The sequence below is a fragment of the Rousettus aegyptiacus genome, unplaced genomic scaffold, assembly GCF_014176215.1.
Source record: "Rousettus aegyptiacus isolate mRouAeg1 unplaced genomic scaffold, mRouAeg1.p scaffold_m13_p_13, whole genome shotgun sequence".
In the NCBI taxonomy this organism is placed as follows: Eukaryota; Metazoa; Chordata; class Mammalia; order Chiroptera; family Pteropodidae; genus Rousettus; species Rousettus aegyptiacus.
Window position 1 is genome coordinate 888,972 of NW_023416288.1, and position 27,202 is coordinate 916,173.

Genomic DNA, 27,202 nt, shown 5'->3' on the forward strand with positions numbered 1-27,202 from the left:
AGTAGGGAAGAACACCAAAGCACTGTATTTTATCATCTCCTCAATCTCTTAGGGGCCTCTCGACTTTATAGCATTATCTTTGATTTTATTGTAGGGTGACACCTCAACTTCTGAAAGACCTGTTTGCTATATGCTTTGTTCTCACAATAGTAACGTCATTTCACTCATTTTTCTGCCAATCTATATGTCTATCAAGATAGAGAATGTGCTTGATTATAATCTTATCATCTAGAACATTCCTGTATTTAGTATGCACTTATCGCTCTCTACTTCATGTTTCTGCTAGACTAACTCAAGTATCATACTGGGAGGAAATGAATCATAGTGGTTTTATGTATGTATGTTGGATCTACCCATCTGGACTATAAGCTCTTCAGGGAATAGACTGTTTTCTCTTGCTCTAATGACCCTCTATAGAGATTATAAAAGCTTTTGCTTAGGGTAACATCGGTTACACTTGCTGGTATTATCAATGATATACAAGGCACCCTTGAATTTGTCTGCTACTATCTTCCCACAGTTATTCCTCCTAGATGACTCTAAATAGTTTATTTCACATGTCTAGGCCTTGGGAATGGATAAGAAGCTCATGGGAAAGAAAAACATCACAACTAAATGGGAACATGATAGGAAACAAAACAAGATAAAATATCACGTAATATATTAGGACCAGGAAAGTAGTCTTACAGCAAGCCCCGTTTTTCTGGCTTGACAATAACATTAACCACATGTGGAGATAATATAAACAATAAATGATAATACCGTCTTTATTTTAAAAAAACCTAAGAGGTGAAACCTGACTAAAAGGATGGGTCATATTTTCATTTTCTTTAAGTAATTACTATACTATTTATTACATATAGTCTACTGTTACATCCATCACCATCAAACAAATCAGACTATTCTTTTTAAATAGTCTTTTTTGTCTACAGTCATGCTACCTTGAACAAGCTCGATCCCATCTGATCTCAGAAGCTAAGGAGGCTCGGGCCTGATTAGTACTTGGATGGGAGACCACCTAGGAAGACCAGGTGCTGTAGGCATAAAAAATAATAAAAATAAAATAAAATAAAAGATTGTAAGCTGACAATGTCCTTGTAATTTGTGAGGTCAAGCAAGGGTTGTCGCTCCTAAAAAAAAAAAAATTAAAAATAAATAAATAAATACGGTCTTTTCCTCAGCTAATAAAAAAAGGGAAGGAACTATTAAAGAAGAAGAAACTTCCAGGTTTGTAAATAGAGGAGGAACAACATTTTTTTTTCTTATTCAAATCATAAAAACTCATTGAAAGGTAATAAAGCAAAAATATAGTATGACCAAAACTACCAGGTTTTTAAAAAGCATTAACAATTTTAAAGTAAGATGGTGGCTTTAATATGTTGTAAATTAAAGATAGCTCAGTTCATGCCCATAAGAATTTACAATTATAAAACATAGTTAGGTTGAATTTGGAGTATTTTTAGATAGATGGCTCAAAAAGTTCCTTTGTAAGGTATTGGAAACTGCACAGTTTTAATTTGGTATAAAAAGCTTATGTCTTATTCTTAAGACTTTAGACTCAAGAGGCAGGAATTTAGGGTTACTGGTATATAGAATAGTAATTCCCCCATAATTTTCTCTTTTGTCTTGATCTTCAATGTCCTGAAAAGGACTTCAATTATTTTTACTTCCTGGTCCCTATGTTAGTATGACTTATTACTGGCATTAGAGGATGATGACTTTTTTTTTTTTACTCTAACATCTTCAAAAGATAGTGAAGTTGGTGTGTAAAAAGAAATGTTAGCTCTTTTCAATGTAAGCTACAGTGATATGGAAGCATTTATCCAGAAGAGAGGTGAATTATCAACTGGAAGACTCAAAAGGACTAGAAGGTTCTGTTACTTGGTCCAAATCCACGGTCCTTGTTATATGTTGCCAGTATTAGGTATACAGAATGGGCCTTTATATTAAGTTTCTGTTCCGTTTGTATATACTTTATTTAGGTATATTCAAAATTTTGCTTAATCTTCAAAAGGCATGGTTTTTGAGAATAGTTTTAATTATGTTCCATAGTAAAAAATCTTGCAATGAATAAATTATTTGAAAAGTTCTTTAAAAAAATCGATAGAAAGAAAGGAACAGATAAAAGAAAGGAGAGAAGAAAAGGTGAAAAGAAGGGAGGAAGAAACAAAGGGAAGGATGGAAAAATAGAAAAGGAAAGGAGGGGAAGGGAAGAAGGAAAGGAAAGAGAATAAAGGCAGAGTCAAAGAATTTACTCTGATTGCTTTTTTGCCTTTTCTTCTTTTTCTTTTCCCTTTATGTAAGAGAAATATACTACCATTACTCAACCTCCACTATAAGATGGCAGCCCTGAGAACTCTTTTAATGCAGCATGTTATGGATATATTCCTGTTCCTAAAGAAATGAAGGCGAGACAGTTCCACATGCAGTTCAATCACTTTTAAAATCATAACTCCTTTTACCACTGCCTGGATACATGCAGTGATTAAATGGTACATACTTTCTCCAGTTATAAGAATAATATTGAGGAGATATTTATCTATAAGAACAAATATAGTGGCTATCCTGAAAGAGTCCTTTCTCCTTAGACATCAGAATCAGATGCTTATCCACTACATACAAGATCTATTTTTATTACAAAAGCTTGTGTGCTTTGTAAATTTTTCAAACTTAAGTCTCATTTTTCATGGCAGTGTCCTTTCCCAATTATTTCACACACTGGGACATCAGATTTATTGTTAAACAGATCATTAAAAAATGACAGATCAGATCCTTACAGCTAAGTTAGTCCTGAGTATAAATATGTGCACACTCGTTTGGATCACTAAAGTCATATTACTGTACTGAAGCACAGGTAATTTACTAACTTTGGTCAAAATGAGTGGGTAGTTAAAAACTGATGGACAGTTTGGCACTACTAAAACAGTGTTCTTAATACCTACCTACAGAATGCCACTTCTTCAATATGGGGTTAACCAGCTTAAACAAACAATTGTATTTATGCTTTATGTTTTATTAACACAGCTTGGAGAAAATGTTTCACTTAAAGAAACACCAAGCGTAAGACAAATTGTATGGAAAATACTGTATTTACTCCTATTAAAAAATAAACCACATTGCTTTTCTACTCAATTTTCAAATTCAAAAGAAATTTCTGAAACATTTCTTAAGCATTGTCAGCCTTAATACCCTCAATCTTTAGAAATCAGTATTTTTAAATGGCATTATGTACAAAGCATTGGGCTGCTTAAATTCTTCCAAATCTTGTCCTATTAGTTTTATAATTTCTTAGTTCTTGCTTTAATGAATTTGACTAGTGTAGGCCAGAGAACATAGCCAAGGATATACCTCTTTTAGAAAAGGAACTTTGATCTTATCAAGGTCATTAATAATGTTATCTAAAATAATAACTTTGGGTAAATAAAATGTGTTCATAAAATACTACACACCTTGTAGGAACCAAGCAGGACATACTCAAACAAGTAAAATCTGCTTTCACTTCAACATTGATTCATTTTGAAAGTAGTTTTGCAGTCTACACTTTAAACACAGAAGCTAGTATTCTCCTGTTATTAGATTAGAAATGCAATGTCTATGTTATCAGAGAGTTCATTTTCTCCAATCATCTGAATTGTCTGTTAAAGAAATATTGAACTTCTTTATGTAATTCTTAAATAATAATGAGTTTAGAAGTTGTATCTCAGACTTACAAAGTTGAAGCTCAAAATATCTCAAAGTTGAAATTTTTGAAAGGCAAAATAAGAAACTAAACTAGTCACAGGTGTAGCATGGCACACAACCTATTTTTGTCTTTTATTTTTGTACCTCCTTGCTTACGACATAAGAAAAAGGATCCTTGGCAGATATGAAAGAAAGCAAGATTTTGAAACAATTTTTTACAACTAATTAAAGGTATTTTGAAAATAGTCCCTTGCATTCTTCAGAAGGATTAGCAGCAGCAATATTTTGTGTTGGGTAAAAAGAGAACACTGTTTCTCTTCTAAAATGTCTAATGTAGAGGGTAAGTGATTATTAAATTTATTTTCAAACAAATATTAAAACTCCTTGCTGTTCCAAATCTTTTGGAATTGCAGAAGAGCCAACAGTACTAGCTATGGCAGGATTTTGAATTTTGGATTATACTATACCTACCACATAATATACCACCCTGCCTAGAAGAGTAACTTATTTTTTAACTTACTGCCTCTGAGCAATTTTCTGATTTTCTTTTTTTTACTTTAAGTAGTAACGTGACTAAAAAATTTTATATCACATAAAATATCCTATTGATTTTTGTCATCCTTTCTTTTTTTAATAGAATTAGTTTTTATCTTCACTTTCCATCTCAAATTAAAATACATCTTGATGAAGTAAACTCTATCCAAACAATGTAAACTAATTATCAATTTGCAAGTTATAGTACATAGAACTTCTATTATACTGAGGCCTATTTAAAAAAATCTAAATTTACAAATGGCATAAAATAAGTCCTTGATTCAGTCACTGAACATTCTCTAATTTATCTCCAACATAAAGTAGTAGAAGAGACCTGAAATGGGAGGTCTATGCATTGTTCATTATCTTAACTCTGAGTGGCTGAGAGGTTTTCCAGTGTCTGGACAATATCAAGGAATATCTGTTATATGCAGAAATGTTGCCTGGGGTCAAACCACAAACATTTATAGAGTTTTGGGATGACATTGGACTTGAGGTCATCTCATCTCCTTTTCTGTGCTAAGCAGCTGCAGGCAATAATTTGTTCTTGACTGAAAAAAATGGACATACTATCACAATTATTTTTCAAAATAAACAAATAATGTAGAAGAAATAGCTGCCTTCAAGGAAATGAAGTTAGGATGCTCTACCCCAAGTGCTCATTGCAATGTGTTTTGGAATGAGATATTTAAATTCTCAGCTGACATCCTGGTTGTTCTTACTCTATGCCTATCCATCTTTTTCAAGGAATACTTTCCTTCTATCTGGCACATAGGAAATATGTCTTGAGATTAGCAATATATTTTCTTGTAATCAAAATTGTCTTCCTGCAATTCCTTCTTTCAAAGGAGCAATACACTATTATGGAAAAATATGATTTATTTTCCAAAAATGTATTTAAAGCAACTTTTCAGGAACATAGCTCTTTTGCTAAGGCAGGAAAGGAACATCTCTATTTACAACACAGATCTGAAACACCTACATGTTGTTCTGTATAACAGAGCATGTTTCTCTTGGCTGAAACAATGTTTTATCTTCATATTTGAGCAAGAATTTATAAATAGGTCACTCTTGGTATTTTAGCCAGAAGAACATTCAGCCATTAGTTTTGTTTTAGGGAAAACAATGAAGTGTAACAGCATAAAATATCATGCTCTTTCTACTTTGGCACGTCCACACAAAGTTACCATCTGAAGTCTTCTTTAATTCAGTTTTCAGTTTTTCCTGGTCTTCTACCAGTTTTTTATTTTCTGCTTCCAAAATGTGATCCTCTTCCATGTTATAGCTTTTCAAGAGCTATTAGAAAAGAGAATTATAGAAGAAATAAGCTTAGATTGCAACAGCCAAACATTCTTTAGTTAGTTGACTAAAGTGCATCCACTTGGTACTGAGAGCTTCCATAGTCAAGTGAAAAAAACGACACAGGACAATTTAAACAGACTAACATAGAAAAGAATTTCTACTGAAGGGTAGCTCCTTTATTAATATAAGTTGGTATATTCAACAAACTCATACAGTCTACTGAGCATTGACTACATGCAAATATTTTACAATATTCAGTGCTATCAGGGTTAAAAATGTAAGAGAAATATGGCCTCTGCTTTCAGGTAACTTCAATCTAGTGAAAAAAAGATGAAACAAGAGCATGCACATTATAGCACAAAATCAAATACAGTACTACTGTGTTATAATAAACTAGTCAGCTCAAGAGGAGAAATTAAAGTTCTAATAAATATATTACATAATACCAAGAATTTTTTGAGGAGATAAGAGGACTGAAGCACACGCAATGGAAGAATCTTTATACCTTCAAAACTTTTTTTAAAAAATTTAAGAGCATAAACAAGAAAAAATCTCTATAAATTGTTATACACTTCTAGTTCAAAACAATCTCTATCAATTATTATACACTTCAAGTTCAAAACAATCCTACCCCACTAAGTTCAGTTCACACAGTCTCCAGTGATTACCCAAATTGCAAGGGAACCACTGAGTTACAGGAATGTTTACACTGACTGCTTGAATTATTATGCCATTTACTTGGAAAAGTTGGATTTGTGTTGGTCTTGTAAATAAGCTTTCATTACTGCACCCATAAACTTGTCCAAATTTATTACATGTAACTTGATGCTGGAGAATGACCAAGATTCCTGGAATCTGAAATTCAATAGCTAGCAACTACAGTAATGTACACGTTCAGTGTTATCTCACCTTGGTAAGTGGCTAGAAAAAATCTAGTAAGAAGTAAAGTTTTATCACCATTGTCATTTAAAGCAATTAAAAGTTACTTGATCTTTCATAATTATCTCATTTCAGTAACTATCAGAACACAGAAGGGTCTTAGGCACTTTCTGTATGTCCTTTCATACACTGGCATAGGAGCAAAGGGACAAAACAATGTGATTAAGAGTGAGGATTCCAGAGTCAGATGGCTGGGATTCAAATCTTAGTTCTGTCACTTATTAGATGAATGAATTTGTGCAAGTCACCTAACATTTTTGTGCCTCCATTTCTTTGCTTATAAAAAGGGCGGACAGTATCAACCTTATAAAGTTGTTGCAAGAATCAAGAGTTAATATCTTACTGTGAAGCATTTGAAATGATACCTAGCACAGTGTTAGCTATTATTTATAACCTTGAAGCCCAGAACATATGAGGTGACTTGCCCTAGGTCACAATGCTAATTCTTGGTAAAGTTGGCATTATCCAAGTTGGATCTCAGGGTAGTGCACTCTCCATTAGATAATGTGTCCCTGATAGAGAATGAAGAGGTGTTTTAGCAATTCTATCTTTCTTTAGTTAGTATATCAAAACCTCTATGAATGAAGTATTTTGAAATAGAAGTCATCTTTGACATTCTGACCTATGACCTTTATTGGTCAATTTAGATAGTTTGCATTTTGGGTACTGAGAGTATTTATGTCCAGCTCACACACTTTCTCCCCACTGAGTACTGGCTTTAGCCCAGCATATCTGTGCACCTCTGATGATGTAGGGCCACTGACTGGGTCAAGACATGCAGGAAGCAGGAAACTAGAACAGCATCGAACCAAAGGAAAGGAAAACAAAAACAGGGAGAAATTGTAGGGGAATCAAAAAATTAGTAGTAATGAAGTAAACTTCCTTGCAACTTTAACTAGTCCTGAAAACAATTTCCAAAGAAAGGTTCCAAAAATGGTTTAAGGAAGGTGCTTCTTTTTAAGGACAAGACTAATTGAAGCACATTAATAATGATGAAAATGAGGAAAGTAATGGTACCAAAACTTTATGAAAACATCTTCCATTTTCTTAGAGTTGAAGAATAGAAGAAAAATACTAATGAACAAGAGAAAAAAAAGCAGTGTCCTATTAGTAGTTACAACTCATTAATCTGACAAGATGGGCACACAGTAAGACTACTTAAATCAAGATAGACACACAGTAAGTCTACAATGCAAGGCTGTGTGCTTTGAGTTTAGCCATCACATTAATCAAAGCTTTGGGGTTTTGTGTTGTTATCATTGTAAAATGAGAGCAAAGGATAGAAATTGAAGCAAATAATAAGGTATGAATTGAGGCTGATTGTGTTGCTGAAATGTTACCCTCCCTCCCCCCAAAAGCAAAAATGACTTATTGCTTGCTTTTGAATTCAGAAATACCAACAGCTTAATTTCCCAGACCTACATTTATTACAAAGGGAAATTTACATGACATCTCTGAATCAATGCCTTTTCAAAACAGAACAAAACAAAGTAAAAAATAAACTGGTGCTTATTCTCTAAAAGTTTCCTTATAAGATGCTGGTTACAATCTACACAAAGAACCATTTTTGAATTCTGTTACTATGAAAATAGATTTCTTTACATTTTTGTCATAGTGAAAATAAAGCCGACATAAAAAATAAAACAAAGGTTTTACATAGGTGACCATGATACTGTAGCACCAAGCACAATTTGTGAAATGAGTTTGCCATATTTAATAGGTTTTGAAAGCTTTATATTGTACTATATAATAGCTAACTCATTTAGAACTGATGAAAGGTGGTGCTTATAGTTCTTTCTATAAGAGGGTAGGCTTTAGGAGTTGGATAAGGATTTGAATTCTCTACTGTTGGACTCACAATATTTTTTGCATACATATAATGGTGTAACAAAAGATTAACTACATTTTATTATTTATGACAGGTAAATAATATCGCATTATTTTAGGGATTATTTTTTCAAGAAAATCTGTTTTGATTCCAAATAGTTCCCCTGTTTCTTTTGTTCTGAGACACAGAATTAGCAAAACCTATGAGGCTTAATATGAACTAAAAATACTCAAGCTATGACATCTGACTCCTAAATTTTAAACTTAAGAAATACCCAAAGTAATTTTGTATCTTTCATTTTTCCATATGTTGTTCTTCTTTTGTTTGGGGGATGAGGTGGGGTGGGGCATCAATACCTGATACACACTCTCCCAGAATGGCAGGGGAAGCATATCGTTCTTAAAGAAGGGTTACCAGCAGCATTGCCAAACTAAAGATTTTACATATTATATGCAGTTTTAATCTACTGCAACTATTTTCCTCTGCTTCCTAAGTAATCATCATTCAAAAAAAAAAAAAAAAGAAAACAAAACAAACAGGCCTATAAAAATAATTTCACTGAAAAGAAAATGGAAACATAGAGGCTTAAAAAGACTTGCTTTAGGTTATAAAGGAAAATTAATGGTAATAAAGGAATTAAAATTCACATTCCCATACTGTTTTCTCCTTGAATCATATGAAGTAGGTCCAAAGGTGTTAATTTACTATTGAGGGAAACTGTGAGAACAAAGAAATCTAAAGGATAATAAGATGCTTTTGAAGCAATCATTCTGCAGAACAATTGCTATTTATGGTCATTTTCAGCTTATAAATTATGAAAATGCTCTTTTTGATGATGAAATATACCATCCCTTGGGAATATCAACAACATTTACACAAATTTTAAAAAGAAAATTTAAATACCCGTTTTAGTTTTTCATTCTCTTTCATGAAGTTTTTGGCAGCCACATTAGTTTTTTCTGCTTGAGTTTCAAGTACTCCTTTGTTTGACAGTTCTTTTGCCAGCTGAGTAATAAGGGTAACCAGACGTCTTAAAACTCTAAGGAAAAAAAAAAAACTTTGAAATAGTCAAACAACTCCTTGTTAAGTATGGGTGTGGTAGAGAGATGATGTTTAGGGAGGACACGTTTTTTTTTTTTTTTTTTATTGAAGTCTTCCAGTTAAAACATGCCTGTGTCTTATTCGTTTGGAACCTTTGTTAGCAGACAAGCATTTGGAATACAGGTTCAATTGCATTTACTATTTAATTATTTTCTCTGTAGATACCTCTAGCTGGGAGGAACAGAAACAGAATTTTAGGTAGTATAGCAGGGCCAGTAAGAGAAGTGTTTGCCTCTCCCATTTCCCCTCTCTCCTCTTCTTTTCTCTCTCTCCTACCTCCTGCTCCTCTCTTTCTCCTTCTCCCTCTCTCTCTGGCCTAGTTAAAAATTTTGCTATTTAAAGAGCAACGTGTGAGGCTGGTCAAGCCTAAAAACTGCTTGTTTGCATCTGTTTATGGGTAACTTCTATTGTTAGAAGTAGTAATTAACATCTTCAATTATTCATTCAAAAGGTATTTCCTTAGGAACTGCTAAGTATTAAACACTGTGCTAGGCACTGGGGACATAGCAGAAAATGAGACAAAGTCCCTGCTCTCGGGTACTTTAGGTTCTAATTGGGCAGCAAGAGTTAAAACAGTATTTAAGTACAACCACGAATGATACTCAAAAGTACACATACATTTTATGGGAGTGTACAAGAGGACACCTACCTACTTTGTGGGGAGTGATGGTCACAGAAGCTTCCCTGAGAAAGGCACTGAAAGATGAGAAGTTAGACAGGGGAAGAAGGGAGGACAGAATATTCTCAGCAGAAGAAAAAACAGGTGTGAAGACCTTGAAGTAGGTAGGAGCTAGGTACAGAATAGCAAAACACTAAATACTTGTTGCAGGAATGAATTAACAGTGAAGGTCAATGTGGGTGGAATGAGGTGTAAATGTCAGAGAAAAGTATGAGGCAAGGCTCTAAAGAGAAGCAGGGGTCAGATTATGCAGAGCTTTTACGAAGATGTTGGTATACAAAATAGCATAGAAAAAAATCTGTAGTGTCGGTTACAAATAATAAGAAACATAAATCATATTAAATTTTTTTTTTTTACTCACAGCCAAAAAAATAATGAAAATCCAGAAATGTAAAGATTTCTTTGCGACCTAAAAAGTTTCATCTGTGTATGTTCATGGGCACCAGGTCTGCTGGGTGAGCTCTTTTCAATGGAAGAAGTAGAGGAATATTTCCTTACTTCTCTCACAGCATCTATTAGAGAAAAAGAGAAAACATTACTTTTGGCTTTTATGAATATAAAATTATTAAAATGGGAAGCAGGTTTAGAATAACTGACCTAACTTTTAAATAATGGAGTTTAGGTAAGGGTTCTCTTTTTGTCTTTTCCTCTACATACTTGGGAGGGTACCATGCCCCAAACAGATGTTCTGTACATGTTTACTAGTGTAAACTTTGAATATAACAGTATTTTTGGTTTTTACCATTCATCTGGACTCATCATCATTGTACTGTCTCTTATTTCTAGCTTTACTGCAAACTATTATCCTTTACTCTTTCTATCCCTAATAAGTTGACTAAATTTTAAGCTATTGACAATAACACATAAGTCATATGCCATTACAATCAAGTTCAAGAGACTATCCTATTTCTCTTACTGTTCTAGAATTTTATTATATTTACTATTACTTAAAATTATTGAGATTTTAGAAATATTTAGTTACACTGAGATTTTCACTGGCATAGGTTTGCTAAACCTGTGGTGGCACAGGCTCCCCGGACTAACATGTGTTCATTCAGCTGCTCTTTTGATGCTTTCAATTCTGTTAAGTCTCAGATTCAAGGGAATCATTTCTTTTTAGTGCAAAAAAAAAACAGCTTTCAGATTATCAGCATCTATATTCAGTGCACTACATTCTTGTGGGCCCTTAGGAAGGGTATCAGCTTTAGATGTCTCAAAGGCCAGTGGGGTACAAGCAAGTAAAATTGCTCCTTTTGCGAAGCCTCTAGTATTCTTAGGAAAGAGTTATTGCCATTCAGGAAAGATTCCAGTTTGACAATGGAGTTCGTTGTAATCATTATTTTATTTTTTTTTTAATAGCAGCTTTATTGAAATATCCACAAATCTTAACATTTCCCTTTTTACAGTGTATTAATTCAGTGGTTTTGAATATATTCATAAAAGTTGACCAACTAATGCCAGTAAAGAATACTTTTGTCAATCTCAAAAAACCCCAAACCCATTTTTCCCTTCCCTCACCTTCTGGTAACCACCAATATACTTTCTGTTTCTATGGATTTGCTTATTCTGGACATTTTATATACTACGTGGTCTTTTATGTCTGGCTTCTATCACTTAGCATGCTGCATTTGAGGTTCATATACATTGTAGTGGCTATCAGCACTTTGGTACTTTTTATAAATGAATGATATTCCATTATATAGATATACTGTTTTTGGTTTATCCATTTATGAATTGATGGACATTTGAATTATTTCCACTTTTTGGCTATTAAAAATAATACTGCTTAAGAGCATTCATGTACAAGTTTTTGTACTGACATGTGATTTCATTTCTCTTAGTACATACCTTGATGTGGAATTGGTAACTCTGTGTTTAACTTTCTGAAAAACTTTCAAAATGTTTTCCATTTTATATCTCCACAAGCAGTGTTGGTGTTCCAATTTTTCCATGTCCTCATTAATGGACATTCACTACACGTATTATGTCTCTTTAGTTTCTTTTAACATAAAATACTTTTTTGTAAAGACATTGAGTAAAGTGCCAGACCAATTGTTTTATAGAAGTTTACACATTCTGGATCTGTCTGATAGTGGTGTAGTCTAATTTGTTTTTCTAATTCCTATATTTTCAGAAAACTAAAAGTTAGGTATAAAGAATGATTGGAACAGGTCTAATATTTTTGGCAAGAATCCTTCATAACTGATGCCATGTAATTTTAGCATGACCCATACTTTTTTGATACTAAGTTTGATTACTGGTATTAGTCATAGTTCTCCAGAGAAACAAAACCAACAGGATGTGTGTGTGTGTGTGTGTGTGTGTGTGTGTGTGTGTGTGTGTAAGGGGAGTGGGAATGGGTTAAGGGGTAGATATTAATTTCTTTTTAAGAAACTGGCTCACATGACTGGGATATAATTCACATACCATAGAAGCTTTGTTAAGTCCAAAATCTGCAGGAGCAGCTGGCAGGCTGGAGATCCAGGAGTTACTGTTTGAGTTCAAAGGCCATCTGCTCCAAAATTTCTTTTTACTCAGGAAAGGTCGGTCTTTGTTCTATTAAACCTTCAACTGACTGGATGAGGCCTGCTTTACTCAAAGACCTCTTATTGAAGTCTTAATCTTACCCAAAAAACACCTTCACTGAAATATCCAGAATAATGTTTTACTGGATATCTGGGTATCATGACCCAGCCAAGATGACACATAAAATTAACCATCACAAGATGATTAATCAGTGGACATCTGATTTCTCACTGTAAAGATTTTGTGATTCCCTTTGTAATTAACAAATAATTTATTTTTTCTTTAATCTTAAAATGATAGTTTAAGTTCCTCAATTCACTTTTTTTTATGATTGTTATAGCTGTTAAGAGTTCTTTGTTTTTCCACATGAATTTTATGAGGAAGTGGCCAACTTCTATTAAAATGTCGGTTAGAATTTTGACTGGGCCTGTTAAATCTATAAATCATTTTGGGGAGAATAAACATTGTAATAATATTGAGTTTTCCAAATGATGAAAGTATCTTCATTTATTTCTGTCTTTTAAATTTTCTTCCAGGAATGATTTTGTAGTTTTCAGGGTGAGATCTTGTATATCTTTCATAAAGTTCACTTCTAAGGTTTTTAGACTTCTTGATATACTTACAAGAAGAATTTTCAAAAATTTCATTTTTCAGTTGTTTACTGATTATAGTGTGGAAATACAATTAATTTTTGTATATTGACTTTGTATTTTGTGATGCCACTATATTAATTTCTTTGACATAGATACTTTAGGACTTTCTAGGTAAATATGTCATCTGCAAATAAGGATTGCTTTACTTCTTTATTTGCAACCTTTATGCTATTTTTTTTTCTCTTGACTTATTATTATCCTGGTTAGGACATCTTTTACTTAGTTAAATACAATAGTCAAAGTAAATATCCTTCCTTTGTTGCTAATCTTATGGAGGAAACTTTTGATATTTAATTAAGGATGATGCTAACCCTAGTTTTTTTTTTTTTTTTTTGTAAATGCTCTTCATCAGAATGAAGATGTTTCCATCTATTTCTAATTTGCTAACCTTTTAATTTGATATTTCTATTATTGAGAAATGATCAAAATAGGTCTAGTTAATATCCATTACCATACATAGTTACAAAATTTTTTTTTGTGGTGTGAACTTTTAGACCCACTGTCTTAGTAACTTTCAAATATACAATACAGTGTTAACTCATGTTGTACATTACATCCCTATGACTTATTTTATACTTGGAAGTTTGTACCTTTTGAGCCCCTTTACCCCCTACTCCCTGCCTCTGGTAACCGCCAACTGTTTCTCTGTATCTTTTTTTTTTTTTTTTTTAAGCTTTCACATATAAATGAGATCATATGGTATTTGTCTTTGTCTGACTTATTCAACTTAGTATAACATCCTCAAGATCTATCCATTCATGTTGCCACAAATGGCAAGATTTCATTCATTTTTATGGCTGAATAATTATCTGTCTATCTAATCTATCAATCATTTCACAGTTTCTTTGTTCATTCATTCCTCCATGGATATTTAGGCTGTTTCTGTATCTTGGCTACTGTAGGTAATACTGCAGTGAACATGGGGGTACATATATCTTTCCAAGTTAGTGTTTTCCTTTTCTTTAGATAAATAACCAGAAGTGGAACTGGAAATATTTCTACTTCTAATTTTCTGAGGAACCTCCATACTGTTTTCCATAGTGGCTGCACCAACTTACAGTCCTTTCAATAGTGCACAAGGGTTTCCTGTTCTCCACATCCTCACCAGCATTTGTTATCTTTTGTCCTTTTTATGAGCTATTCTAACAGGTGAGGTGATAGATAGCTCATTGTGGTTTTCATTTGCATTTCCCTGATGGCTAGTCATGCTGAGCATCTTTTCATGTACCTGTCAGCCATAGGTATGCCTGTTTTAGAAAAACGTCTGTTCAAATTTTGAACTTTCTTTTTTTTTGTTATTGAGCTGTGTGAATTCTTTATATATTTTGGCTATTAACCCCTTATCAAATATGATTTGTAAATATTTTCTTCCAGTTAGTAGGTTGCCTTTTCATTTTGTTGATGGTTTCCTTTGTTGTGTAGAAGCTTTTTAATTTAATGTAGTCCTACTTGTTGATTTTTGCTTTTGTTGCTTTTGCTTTTGGTGTCAAATCCAAAAAATCATCTCCAAGAATGATGTGAGGGAGCTTACCACCTATGTTTTCTTCTAGAAGTTTTATGGTTCCAGGTCTTAAGTTCAAGTTTTTAATCCATTTTGAGTTAATTTTTGTGTATCGTGTTAAGATGGTGGTCCGGTTCCATTCTTTTGCATGTGGCTGTCCAGTTTCCCCAACACCACTTTCCCCTTTGTACATTCTTGGCTCTTCTGTGGTAAATGAATTGATAGTATATGTGTGGTTGTATTTCTGGACTCTCTACTCTGTTCCATTGATCTGTTTTCATGTTATCACACTGTCAATTACTATAGCTTTGTAATATAGTTTGAAATCGGATAGCATGATGCCCCCAGCTTTGTTCTTTCTAAAGATTGCTTTGGCTATTTGGGATCTTTTGTGGTTCCACACAAATTTCAGGATTGTTTGTTCTATTTCTGTGAAAAATGTCACTGAAATTTTGATATGGACTAATAACCACTACCAGAGGGTAGCGGGTAGGGGGTAGAAAGAATGTGGGAGGTAGAAGGGGGGCGGGAATTTTAAGTAATTTCTTCAATTAAAAAATTTCAAAAAATGAGAATTTATATATATATAAAAAAGAAATTTTGATATGGATTGTACTGAATGTGCATATTGCCCTGAGTAGTTTAACAATATTAGTTCTTCCATGAGCACAAAATATCTTTCCATTTATTTGTCTTCAATTTCTTTTACCAATGTCTTAGTTTTCAGCATACAGGTCTTTAACCTCTTTGGTTAAATTTATTACTATGTATTTTACTCTTTTTAATGCAATTACAAATGAGATTTTCTTAATTTCTGTTTCTGATAGTTTGTTTTAAGCATATAGAACTGCAACAGATTGTTATATATTGATGTTGTATCCTGCAACTTTACTGAATTCAGTTATTAATTATAACAGATTTTTTTTTTGGAGGGCTAAAGTCTTTAGGGCTTTCTATATCTGTATAAAGACAGATTTCTATATCATGTCATCTACAATAGTGACAGTTTTACTTCTTCCTTTCCAACTGGGATGCTTTCATTTCTTTTTTCTTGCTTAATTGTTCTGGCTAGGTCTTCCAATATTATGCTGAATAAAAATGGCAAGAGTGGCTATCCTTGTCTGGTTTCTGATCTTATAGGAAAAGCTTTCAGCTTTTGACTGTTGAGTATGATGTAAGCTAGGGGCTCATCATATATGGCCTTTATTATGTTGAGGTATGTTTGCCTCTCTTCCCACTTTGCTGAGAGCTTTTATCATAAATGAATGTTGAATTTTGTCAAATGCTTTTTCTGCATCTACTGAGATCAACCTACGATTTTTATTGCTAACTTTTTTTTAAATCATAAGTATTCTTAAGGTAGAAACTAAGATCACCGATTTTAACTCTTCTTTTTCTAATAAACAGTCAAAGCTATAAATTTTCTTCTAAGCAGTGCTTTATTATTCTACATATTTTGACATATTGTATTCTGTTATTTAGTTAAAATATTTTCTCTTTTGACTTTGAGTTCTTCTTTGGCCCATGGAATACTGACAAGTGTCTTGTCTAATACCTAAACATGTGGAGTTCTTCCAGGTATATGCTATTGATTTCTCTTTTACATACTCTGCCTGTTCTTTTGTAATTTATTGAGACTTACTTTATGGTCCAGAAATTAGTATATCTTGGTGAACATAGTGTCTTCATGTGATAATCTTATATTATCTATATAATCTTATATTATCTATATAAGATTATCTATATTCTACAGCTGTTGGGGGTGACTAGATTTTTACACTTTCAGGGCTGCTTTGTTTTTAATTTTAATTATAGTAAATTCCTAATTCCTTGAATAGAGTCTGTATTCCTAAGAGTAGTCTTCTGTGATTTTAGTGGAAAGGTCCAAGGTCTTTACCATGGCCTTCTAACTTGATAGGATTGAAACTTTAAACTCAGTTTCTCTTTAGTCGATAGCAGCTAAAATTTCTGCTCAGCTCTTTCAGCTTTCTGGCTGCTACTTTCCAGGGAGCTCCTTGAAATCTTCCTTACACATGCACAGTTCAAGATTCAACCAAGGATTTGAGGGGTGTTTATACGCAGATTTTGAGATTCACTTTCTGGGGCTTTCTCCTGTCTTCAATATCTTCCCTTAATTTCTGACCTCTGATACTTTTAGCCAGTAAAGATTGTGGCTTTCTGCTTTGAGTTCTAGCTGACCATGCCACATGGACTGAGAACTGTCCTTAAAGGAAAAGCTATATAAATGTGATTACACTCTGTGATTTCTTCTTTCAAAGTTTGATTTCCTTCTAGTTTCCATCTGCTTTTGGTTCCTTTTGTAGGCCTTCAAATACTTTTTTTTTCATATTTTGTCTAGGCTTCATAATTGTTTCAAAGGAGGGTTAATCTAACACAAGCTATTTTGCCATTACCAAAACTGGAACTCCTAGTCTTTTAAGAAATTATTTTAAAAAATTTATCATGGTGAAATTCACATAACATAAAACTAACCATTTTAAAGCAAACAATTTAGGGGCATTTAGTATGTTCACAATGTTGTAAAACCATCATCTCTATCTAGTCCCAAGTCATTTCCATCGCTCTAAAATTAAAAAAAAATTTAACTTCTTGATTTTATATTTGTATGCCATTTCTATTTCTGAAAATCTTAGTTTCCAATACCATTAACATACTTACTAATTTGCTTTATGCTGCAATATACAGTTTTTAAATTGCTAACAATGAAACTATGTGAAGTTTCAGATTTCTTTGCAATCACTTTTGTTTTTAGAATATATCCCACCAAGAAGGTAGAGAGGACTCTAGTCAATAGTTAGTTAAAACAATTATTTTCTGTCATATGTTATCAATCTTATATAATATTCAGTTTATTTCCAATTCTAGAACTTGATTTTTTCTAGCTTCGTAAAGTTTGAAGTTTTCTTTCTTTAAATTCTCAAATAGTAATATCAGTTTTTTTGAAAGTGGTGAAATTTCTGGCAAAATTACTGGGTTTTATGCTTTCCCAGGGGGGAGGTAGATTTTTGATATTTTCTATAATTCTCTATGAAAACTGGCCTAATTAAATTTTCTATATCTATTAGGGTTCATTTGGTAAATTATATTTTTTGGCAAAATTACCCATTTCATTAAGGTTTTCAAATTTGTTTGCACAGAGGTATATAAAGTAGTCTCTTAAATTATCTTTTAAAAATTTATTTTGTCTTAATGGCCATTTCTCAGATTGCTTCAATATTATAGTAAGCATTCCAACCACTACAAAACAGCCAAAGAATAAAAAGAACAAAATAGTATTTATGAGTTATTCTGAGCAGGCCAGAGGAACCAAATAGTGCTATGAAGGGCCATCATGCTTGTGATTCAGCTTCTTTTGCAATTAAATGGGAAAAATACTCCTGGATCTTTATGCAGAAATACTGAAGATTAACTAATAATGTCAAAGAAGTTATAAATGTAAATGGTCATACAAATCCACCCATAGAATGAATCATCTGTATAATAAAGAGGCGAGTATGTCTGAAAAGTGGAATGGGGGAATTAATAAGGAGAGAGTGTGATGTACAGTCGATTTTCTATCAGGAGATAAGCTTTTTTTGGATTACTTGTAGAAACTTTCAAATTCCTACAATGCATTTCTACTGACACTAAACATATTCCTGGGTTTCCTGCTTTCTTTCTGCCTATTCCTACCTGTGAAAGCACACACAGATGTACATGCGCTTTTGAGTTAGTATTGGCGCTAGGAATATGAACACCTTGTAATTATTACCTTATTAGCAATAATCAACAAGAAAATGAAATGTTTCAAATTAAGCTTGAGTAGCCAACTAGTTGTGCATTATTCTAGTGGATGAGAACATTGGACTAAGCACTTTATGTATGTTATCACATTTAAACCTTCTAACATTCCGATGAAGTTAATGTCATTCTTCTATTCTGAGATATAACACTCAAGCTTGAAGGATAAGTCCCTATCTGTTTGCCTTTACCATCCATGGTTAAAGCTCTTGCATCGACCATCTATTATTTCCCTATTCTCTGGGAATTATCGACTCTGCCCACAGATGTAGGTTCCAGCTAGCAGTTATTTTTGTGACTTTAACCTCTGGCCACAGCTTACCAGATGAGAGTTGGATACCTGGTCTAACTGGTCTGATTTTTTCCCCTTAGAATCGGAATTTGGATTCAGAAATGGCTAAGTTATCCTTGCATATTGCTGGAGTGATAACTTGGCAGCTGTGTGGTGCCCATATTCTGTTTTGGCAATTGAGGATGAGAGTCCGTGGAAATGAGGAAGAATGAAGTACACAGACCCAGGGAGAAATGCAGGGACACAAAAAGGACACTCCAGTTCTGAGGACTAGTTCCTCTCTGGAATCTGGCTTCCTTCCTTCCCTGGAGGGCTCTGAAACAACCCTATACTTCATTATAAACTCTCCTTCCTCATATGGATATGTGGTAGTTTACAGTAGTAATTCTTGTGATAAATTTCAGAGTTAGGAGATCACAATACATTTTAGAGCTAGTAGAAGCTCCAGAAATTATTTCCTTCTCTCCCTTTATCTTGCAAATGCATAAACTGACCTAAGAGAAAATGCTATTCCAAATGTCATTTAGTTAGCTGGTGGCAAAGTTGAGAACCGATTTCCTTATTCTTTACGAGTTTAGTGTTATTTCTTACATGGCTGGAAATTCATAACATTAACATAATGTACCATAAGACAAATACTGACATTTTTAAATGAGGCAGAAACCCATTCACACTCTGATACAATTAGCTACTCATATCTATTCACACCAGTTGGTCTCAGTTTCACAAAGAGAATTCCACTTCAGAGGCTGGTGTTGTGAAACATGGGAAACATTTTCTCACAAAATAGTGGAATACATGGTGGTTATGGTCCCATGTTGGCCCTTGTAAAACTTAATGGACAACACAACAACTCTGAGGGAATTCTGAGGGAAAACATATGTGTATCAAAAGCTAAAGTGCCAGGAAGTAGCTCGGTGATCAGACAAGTTACTTAATTCTTTAAGCTCAGCTACTTCTTCTAAAAATTATAATTATTTATCTTGGGATTTCTGGTTTCATAAGAATCGTAAAGGTTTACTTCTAATTTCTAAGATAATTGTTATTATATTCATGTTTGAAATATTCATTTAAAACATGCTGAAAAACTAGTAAAAGAAACACCCATATTTCACCGCCTCGATTCAATAATTGCTAACATTTCCCCATATTTGCTTTATCTTTTTTTAACCATTTGAAAGTAAGTTGAAAATATCATGACACTTTACTTCTAAATATTTTAGCATGCAGCTCCTAAGAGAATAAGGACATAGTTGCATACAACTTGTGCTGATTACTTTCTGTGAGAGCAGATAGTGAATGTTTTAGGCCATACAGTGTCTGTTACAATAAATCTATCCTGTAGCTCTCCATGGACACATGTATAAACAATACATAAACAAATGAACATGATTACATTAGAATAAAACTTAAATTTCAAAAACTGGCATATAGTTATGCTATATAATAACAACAATGCTACTACAAATGAGGCTAACAAAAATTTCCTAATATTATCTAACGACCAGTCCATATCCACATTTTTGCAGTAGTCTCCATATGTCTGTGTTCTTAGTTAACTAGGATCCGATCAAGATTTATATCCTGCATCTAACACTCCTTTTGAGGGCCTAACAATTCTATTTCTCTATGCTTCCCTAATAGCTAAGCCCCTGGTGCTTAGGGCACCACAGTAAAAAAAAAAAACAAAAAACTGTATAACTGGTAGCTCTGAAAAGTGGGCTATGCATTGGTATATTTAAATTGTAAAACAACTTAAAAGAGGTTAAGAGTTATTGCGCCCTGCTGAAATTTATGTTTCTGCATATATTACGGTAATATCTATCAACTATTGATATATCAATATTTGCTCTATACAAAGTCAACGGTATGTCAATAGCAACATCAAATTAATTAAAAATCAATGAATTCATTAATAAAAACTAGGGTAAGCTTATTTAAAGGAGGTATCTAGTACTTTAGTACTTAACATAACTAGAAACAATCTAGTAACCTAGTATTAACCAATCTAGTAATTTAGTACTCACCTAGAAACAGAACAATCAATAGGACTATAATAGTAAGGAAAGCTTTGTTCCAGAAAGTTGCAATTTTACCCCAGACATTAAATGAAAAAATCTTCCGCCATCTGTAAAGCAATACAATTACATTAGGTATAAAAAAATCAAAAGAATGCTTTGAAATACTTTCTAAATACTAAATTAACATTTTGGTAATTACAGCAGTTTAATTTTTTATGTCATATCAGAGATTATCAATTCATAAGAAAGTCTCATAAAATAAAGAATAATTTCTTTTAAATTTAATAACTTGACATTTGACTATCTTCTATCTGGTGGCTTACATATTCTACAGTGAACTAACTTTTAAAGGAAAGATATATGATCAAAATCTTAAAAAGGAATTCTTATAGTAAAATATTATATTGCTGATACAAGCTATCATTCTCTTTTTCCTAATCAGAATAACAACTCAGAAATAACAAAAATCTCTTGGTCTAGCAATTCAAAAGATTTGAGGAGTAGGGGACCATGGACACACACACACACACGTAGTAAGTACTTAACTTTAAACACAACTTAAAAAAAGTTTTTCTTTAAGAATATGACTAATTATTAACCAATAGGTTTTGACAACAACTTTAAGTAATAGCTTGAAATTGGTGGGGAGGGGAAGACAGATATAGATGAAGGAGTTTTTTTTTTGGCCTCTATGCTCAATTCCAAGAATACTATTCAAATTTTATATTGCAAAGATTTTATATTTTTAGAAAAAGAACATACGTGGTAATACCTTGATCTTGGTCCAAATGTAAATGAACATTTCAAGAGCCAGTATATAAAGAAAAACAAGAGACCCCCTACAGGGAACAACTACCAGTTTATAATAAGACTCAATTCAAGGAAGAGCTAATGTAGCTACTATATGTTGAATCCTTACTGTACTATCGTTCTAAGCACTTCTACATGTTTTAGCTAATTTACTCATCACTATCCCTATATGAGGTGGATAGTAGCATTAGTTCCATTTTACAAATGGGGAAACTGACAAGAGATTTATTTATCAATAACTTGCCCAAGGTCACAGTAACATGCAGAGTTGGGATATAAACTCAGGCAGTCTGACCTCTGAGTGTGTCTAATTCGTGGATTATGTGAGAACAGAGAGCCAAATTAAATAAAAATGAAAGCCTTTTTTTTCGAAGATTACGGTGATACACATAAAAAAGGTAAAAAAGATGTGGATATAGAGGTGCTGTTTAAGGTGGCGGAGCAGGTAAATGCCTGCCTGCTCTTATGACCACATCAAAATTACAACTAAATTACAGAACGACATTCTAGCTGAACAGAAGGATATACATAAGAAGCCATCTTGAGACTGAAAGGAAGGGGAGAGACTTGAATGAACTAGTTCCACACTCACATGTGGTGTTAAAAATTGGGAGGAATATCTTGGCTTTGGAGGTCTCCCAAGTACCAAGGGGCCCAAGCCCCACATCATTCTCCCAAGCCCAGGGTTCTAGTGTCAGGAAGAGCAGTCCCCACACTTCTGACTGTGAAAACCAGGGGAGATTGTGGCTGAGTGAGATCAAGGCTGCTGGAGTCCCAGGCATCCCTCTTAAAGGACCTATGCATGGACTTACTGACAGATGCACTCACTCTGAACTCCATTGCTGAGACTGCACCTCAAAAGGGATGAGGTACATACAAGGAGGAACTAAACTGTCTGGCTTCAGGGCAAGGGCTAGAAGGGCAGCTCTCTCCCAGAGTACTGACAGAAGTCATTGTTCCTTGGTTGATCCCTCTCCTCTCCCTGCATGCAGACACCGGCAGGCACCATATCTGAGTCTCCATCAAACTGGCTAACACCAGTCGCCATGTCCTGAGACTGAGCCCCACCCCACTTGCAGGCCCACTCAAGCCACTTCTAGTGGCTTTTCCATACAAACAGCCTGTCTTGGCTCAGGCTGCAGACTTTCCTAAAATCTCTCAAAGGTTCACAAACCTCAAACAAGCAGCATCTGACCTCTGTATACCCCATACCTCTTGCTAGGCACCTCCAAGCCCAGCACAAGTGGCAACCATCTGCAAGTCACTTTGCAGCTCCAATAAGTTGCCCCAGACAGTGCACAGGCAGCAGCTAACCTTGGTCTGCACCAGAGCCCCTCCCAAGAGGCACGATAAACTTGGTGGCCAGTTTCAGACCACACCAGAGCACCATCCTACCACCTCCATAAAAGACACAACCAAAGGGCAGACTGGGCAGGCACCAAAGTCCAGCTAAAGCAAATCGTGTTCTACACAGTCAGCGCCCACGCAAGTTCCTCCACTGTAGTCACAGCTAGTCCTTACAACCAATCAGTTTGAGGGTCACTCTCTCCCACTGACATGACAACAGTAACCAAGGCTCAACAACAACAGGAGGGCACACATAATCCACACAAGGTACACAACTGACCAGAGAGACTGCGCCACTGGACTCCACAAGATACCTACTACATAAGGCCACTTTACTAACACCAGGAGACATAGCACCTCTACCTAATACATAGAAATGAACAGGGCGGCAGCCAAAATGGGGAGACAAAGAAACATGTCCCAAATGAATGAACAGAACAAAGCTCCAAAAAAAAACAAAAAACAAAAAACAAAAAAAAAACTAAACAAAATAGAGACAAGCCATCTACCAGATGCAGAGTTCAAAACACTGGTTATAAGGATGCTCAATGATCTCAGTGAGAACTTCAAAAAAGAGATAGGAAACATAAAAATGGAGATAGAAAACATAAAAAAGAACCAGTCAGAAGTGAAGAATATAATACCTGAAATAAAGAACACATTAGAAGGAATCAACAGTAAATTAGATGAAGCAGAGGATCCAATCAGTGATTTGGAAGAAAAATTGCAGAAAATATCCAATTACAACAGCAATAAGAAAAACGAATCCAAAAAAAATGAGGAGTGTTTAAGGAGCCTCTGGGACAACGTCAAGCATATCAATATTTGTATCACAGAGGTATAAGTAGGAGAAGAGAGCAAGCAAGGATTTGAAAATCTATTTGAAGAAATAACGAAAAAACTTCCCTAACTTGGCAAAGGAAACAGACATATAAACCCAAGAAGTGCAGAGAGTCCCAAACAAGTTGAACCCAGAGGCCCACACCAAGACACACTTTAACCATAATTAAAATGCCAAAGGTTAAAGGTTAAGAGAAAATCTTAAAAGCAAGAGAAAAACATTTAGTTACCTACAAAGGAGCTCCCATAAGACTGTCAGCTGATTTCTCAACAGAAACTTTGTAGGCCAGAAGACACTGGAACAAAATACTCAGTGGTGATAAGCAAGGACCTACAACCAAGATTACTCTACCTAGCAAAGCTATCATTTAGACTCAAAAGACAGATAAAGAGCTTCCCCAACAAGGAAATGCTACAGGAGTTCATCACCACCAAACTAGTATTACAAGAAATGTTAAAGAAAATTCTTTAAGAAGAAAAAAGATAAAAAAATATGAATACTAAAATGGAAATTACATATCAACAATCACTTAAATATAAATGGATCAAACACTCTAATTAAAGACATAGGATAGCTGAATAAGTAAGAAAACAAGACCCTTACATAGGCTGCCTATAAGAAACTCACTTCAGATCCAAAGACACACACAGGCTGAAAGTAAAGGGATAGAAAAAATATTTCATGAAAATGGAAAGAAACAAACAAAAGCTAGGGTAGCAATACTTATACCAAACAAAACAGACTTTAAAATGAGGGCTATAATAAGAGACAAAGAAGGATCCAGTAATCAAACTTTTGGTTATTTATCCAAAGAAACCCAAAGCATTACTTCAAAAGGACATGTGAATCCATATGTTCATTGCAGCATTGTTTACTATAGCCAAGATATGGAGGCAACCTGGGCGTTCATCAATGGATAAAGAAGTGGTAGTACCTATACACGATAGTATATTTCTCAGCCATAAAAAAAGAATGAAATCTTGCCATCTGCAACAACAGGGATGGACCTGGAAGGTGTTGTGTTGAGTGGAGGAAGTCAGACAGAGAAAGACAAATGCCATATAATTTCACTTATATGTGAAATCTAAAGAACAAAATAAACTAACAAAATGAAGCAGACTCATATACAGAGAACAAACGGGCGATTGCCAGATGGTTGTGGTGTGTGTGTGTCTGTGTGCGCGCGTGCGTGTGTAAAATGGGAAGGGATTAAGAAGCACAAACTGGTAGTTATGAAATAGCCATGGGGTTTAGAGTATAGCATAAGGATTATAGTTAATAATATTGTAACGACTATGTATGGTGTCAGATGGGTACTTGATTTACTGAGGTGATCAGTTCGTAAGTTATATAGATGTCTAATCACTATGCTGTACACCTAAAATTAATGTTGTATGTCAACTGTAATGGAAAACAACAAAAAAGATGTGGATACATACCATAAGGACATATTGTAAATGATTATATGTACAAATATACCCTATTTTCTTATGTATATGAAGGGATATTTATACATATGTGTACAGATACACAATCTATCAAACTGCTAGACAATCAGGATAGGAAAAAAAATTATATTTGACAGGAAGAAAAAGATCCATAATTTATGTATCATTTTGATGAAGACCAATTGACGAAAATATTTTTACTTTCAAATTCTTACAAGTACTAAAAGATAAATAGTGTTATTAAGGATTTTAAACAAAATCAAGGGGATGAGAGGTCAGCTGATGAAGAGTATTCGCTTGAAAGCCAGATTCTTGTCTGGAATCTGCCTGGATTGGCCAGATTACCCAGGTCAGACTACCCTGTAGAATGAGTGGGCTGGATAAAACTATGTCTAAGGCCCCTTCTTATAGCATGGTTCAATTTTTTTCTGTAGTAAGGAAGAAAAAAGTGATGGCATAGCTGATAGTTAAAGACATAAATGAACAGAAATTCAGGTAGGTAAGAAACAAGTTAAGAGTTGTGAAAGACTACCTGAATCCTGAGCAAAGGTAAAAACTTTCACAAGTCTTTTCCAGTCATGGGATCTTATTAAACTTCAGTGGGTTATCTCTAGGCTTTCACAAACGCAAGATTTTTTTTTTTTTTTTTTTATGCCATGAGTATGAACAAATGTATTGCAACATTTTTATTACTAGTGTATTTCACCATTCATATTAGCAAGTTTCTGGATGTAGAACTGAATTCCCAATAAGTGGATTATTACGGGGGTAAAGTGAGCCAATGCTTTGATTAAAATAGTGCTTAAAGACCTTGTAAGTTCCTTCGCTAAGAAACTAATGCTAATGTATGGTTTTGATACTTTTCATATTCGGCACCTTTAACATGTATTCTTTCTGTGTGGGGGGTAAAAAGTAGTAAAATCACCATTAAACACTAAGCAGTCTAAAGGAGCTACTGATTTATTATTGTTAACAATTTGGTGGCTTCCTACCTCTGAGGAGGAATAAAAGGTAGACAGAAGATTAAAATGAGTCCTATTTCAGCATAAAGAAAGGTTGCAACTGCCGCCCATTGGAGTGTCATTTTTTTCTCTTCACACCTAAATAGAGAAAAACTTAGTTTACTTTGCTGCTTTTCAAAGAAAATTGACTTAAAGACTCCCGGGGCGCGATTTTCGTTCAGGGGTTTTACAGCGGAAGGGGAAGGAAGGAAGGGGGGCGGGGTTAAGGGTGGGCCGGAGGCGGGTGTCTCCACCTCCCGGGAGAGCCGTGCGCAACTACCAAGGCGGCCTGCGCGGCGCCAAGGAGGTGCTTTTCGGCCAGCTACGCAGCGACAAATGTCCAACGCCAGCCTCCATTAACGCCCGCATCTAGGGACCCTCCCGCTCAGCGAATGCGGAGGGGGCCCTGGACCAACGCCTTGGGGGAAGGGCTCGCTGCCCGAGGCTCAACTGTGAAGAGCGGCGCGACTTCGCGCCGCCTTCCGCTCCACGGCGCCTCGGGGACCGCGGGCGCCCGCGTTCTCTCCCGGCCTTACCCAGTCTGCGGCCCGCCTGGTTCCCGGCGCTGCTCCGCGGCCGCTGACGCGCGGAACGTCAGACGCCACGGCGGGGGGGAGGGGTGGGAGGACGGGAAGAGTGCCCCACCCCCACTGGCTCCCCACTTCGTTAAGGGTGTCGGTCCCCGCGGGTGTTGTAGGCGGTGCTAATACATTGATTAACAATAACTGTTTTTTACTTATGAGGATGGAATTAGATGACTCAGACTTTTCGACCCGATTCTTGTGGTCCCCAAGTGCAGTTTCTTGAGTAGAGCTGACTTTATATTTCTGAATAAAGTGTGGTTTGGATGGGAGAGGTATATCGGTAACCGACGTTTTCTTATAGAGCTTCGTTGGG

The 27,202-nt window shown here is 34.8% G+C and overlaps 1 protein-coding gene, 1 non-coding gene and 1 pseudogene across 3 annotated transcripts in view; 1 reads left to right on the forward strand and 2 right to left on the reverse strand.

Annotated features, from left to right (window-relative positions):
- The window catches only part of LOC107511486 (B cell receptor associated protein 29), a 46,583-nt gene extending 19,666 nt beyond the window's left edge, over positions 1-26,917 (reverse strand). Inside the window, exons 1-6 of one of the 2 annotated variants that reach the window (XM_016145861.2) lie at positions 26,842-26,917; positions 26,297-26,404; positions 20,865-20,965; positions 10,426-10,576; positions 9,188-9,323; positions 5,403-5,511 (exon numbers count right to left, since the gene is read on the reverse strand). In XM_016145861.2, coding sequence (XP_016001347.1) covers positions 5,403-5,511; positions 9,188-9,323; positions 10,426-10,576; positions 20,865-20,965; positions 26,297-26,388 — 589 coding nt within the window. In that variant the 5' untranslated portion in view covers positions 26,389-26,404; positions 26,842-26,917. Of the gene's footprint in view, positions 1-5,402; positions 5,512-9,187; positions 9,324-10,425; positions 10,577-20,864; positions 20,966-26,296; positions 26,405-26,756; positions 26,819-26,841 lie in introns of those variants that run through there. The other variant, XM_016145862.2, reaches the window with a different exon arrangement.
- Positions 925-1,043, forward strand: LOC118610966 (annotated as a pseudogene).
- Positions 2,296-2,429, reverse strand: LOC118610887. Its single transcript, XR_004954142.1, has one exon. It is a non-coding gene; the product is annotated as a small nucleolar RNA U109 (small nucleolar RNA).
- Positions 26,918-27,202: the final 285 nt, after the last annotated feature.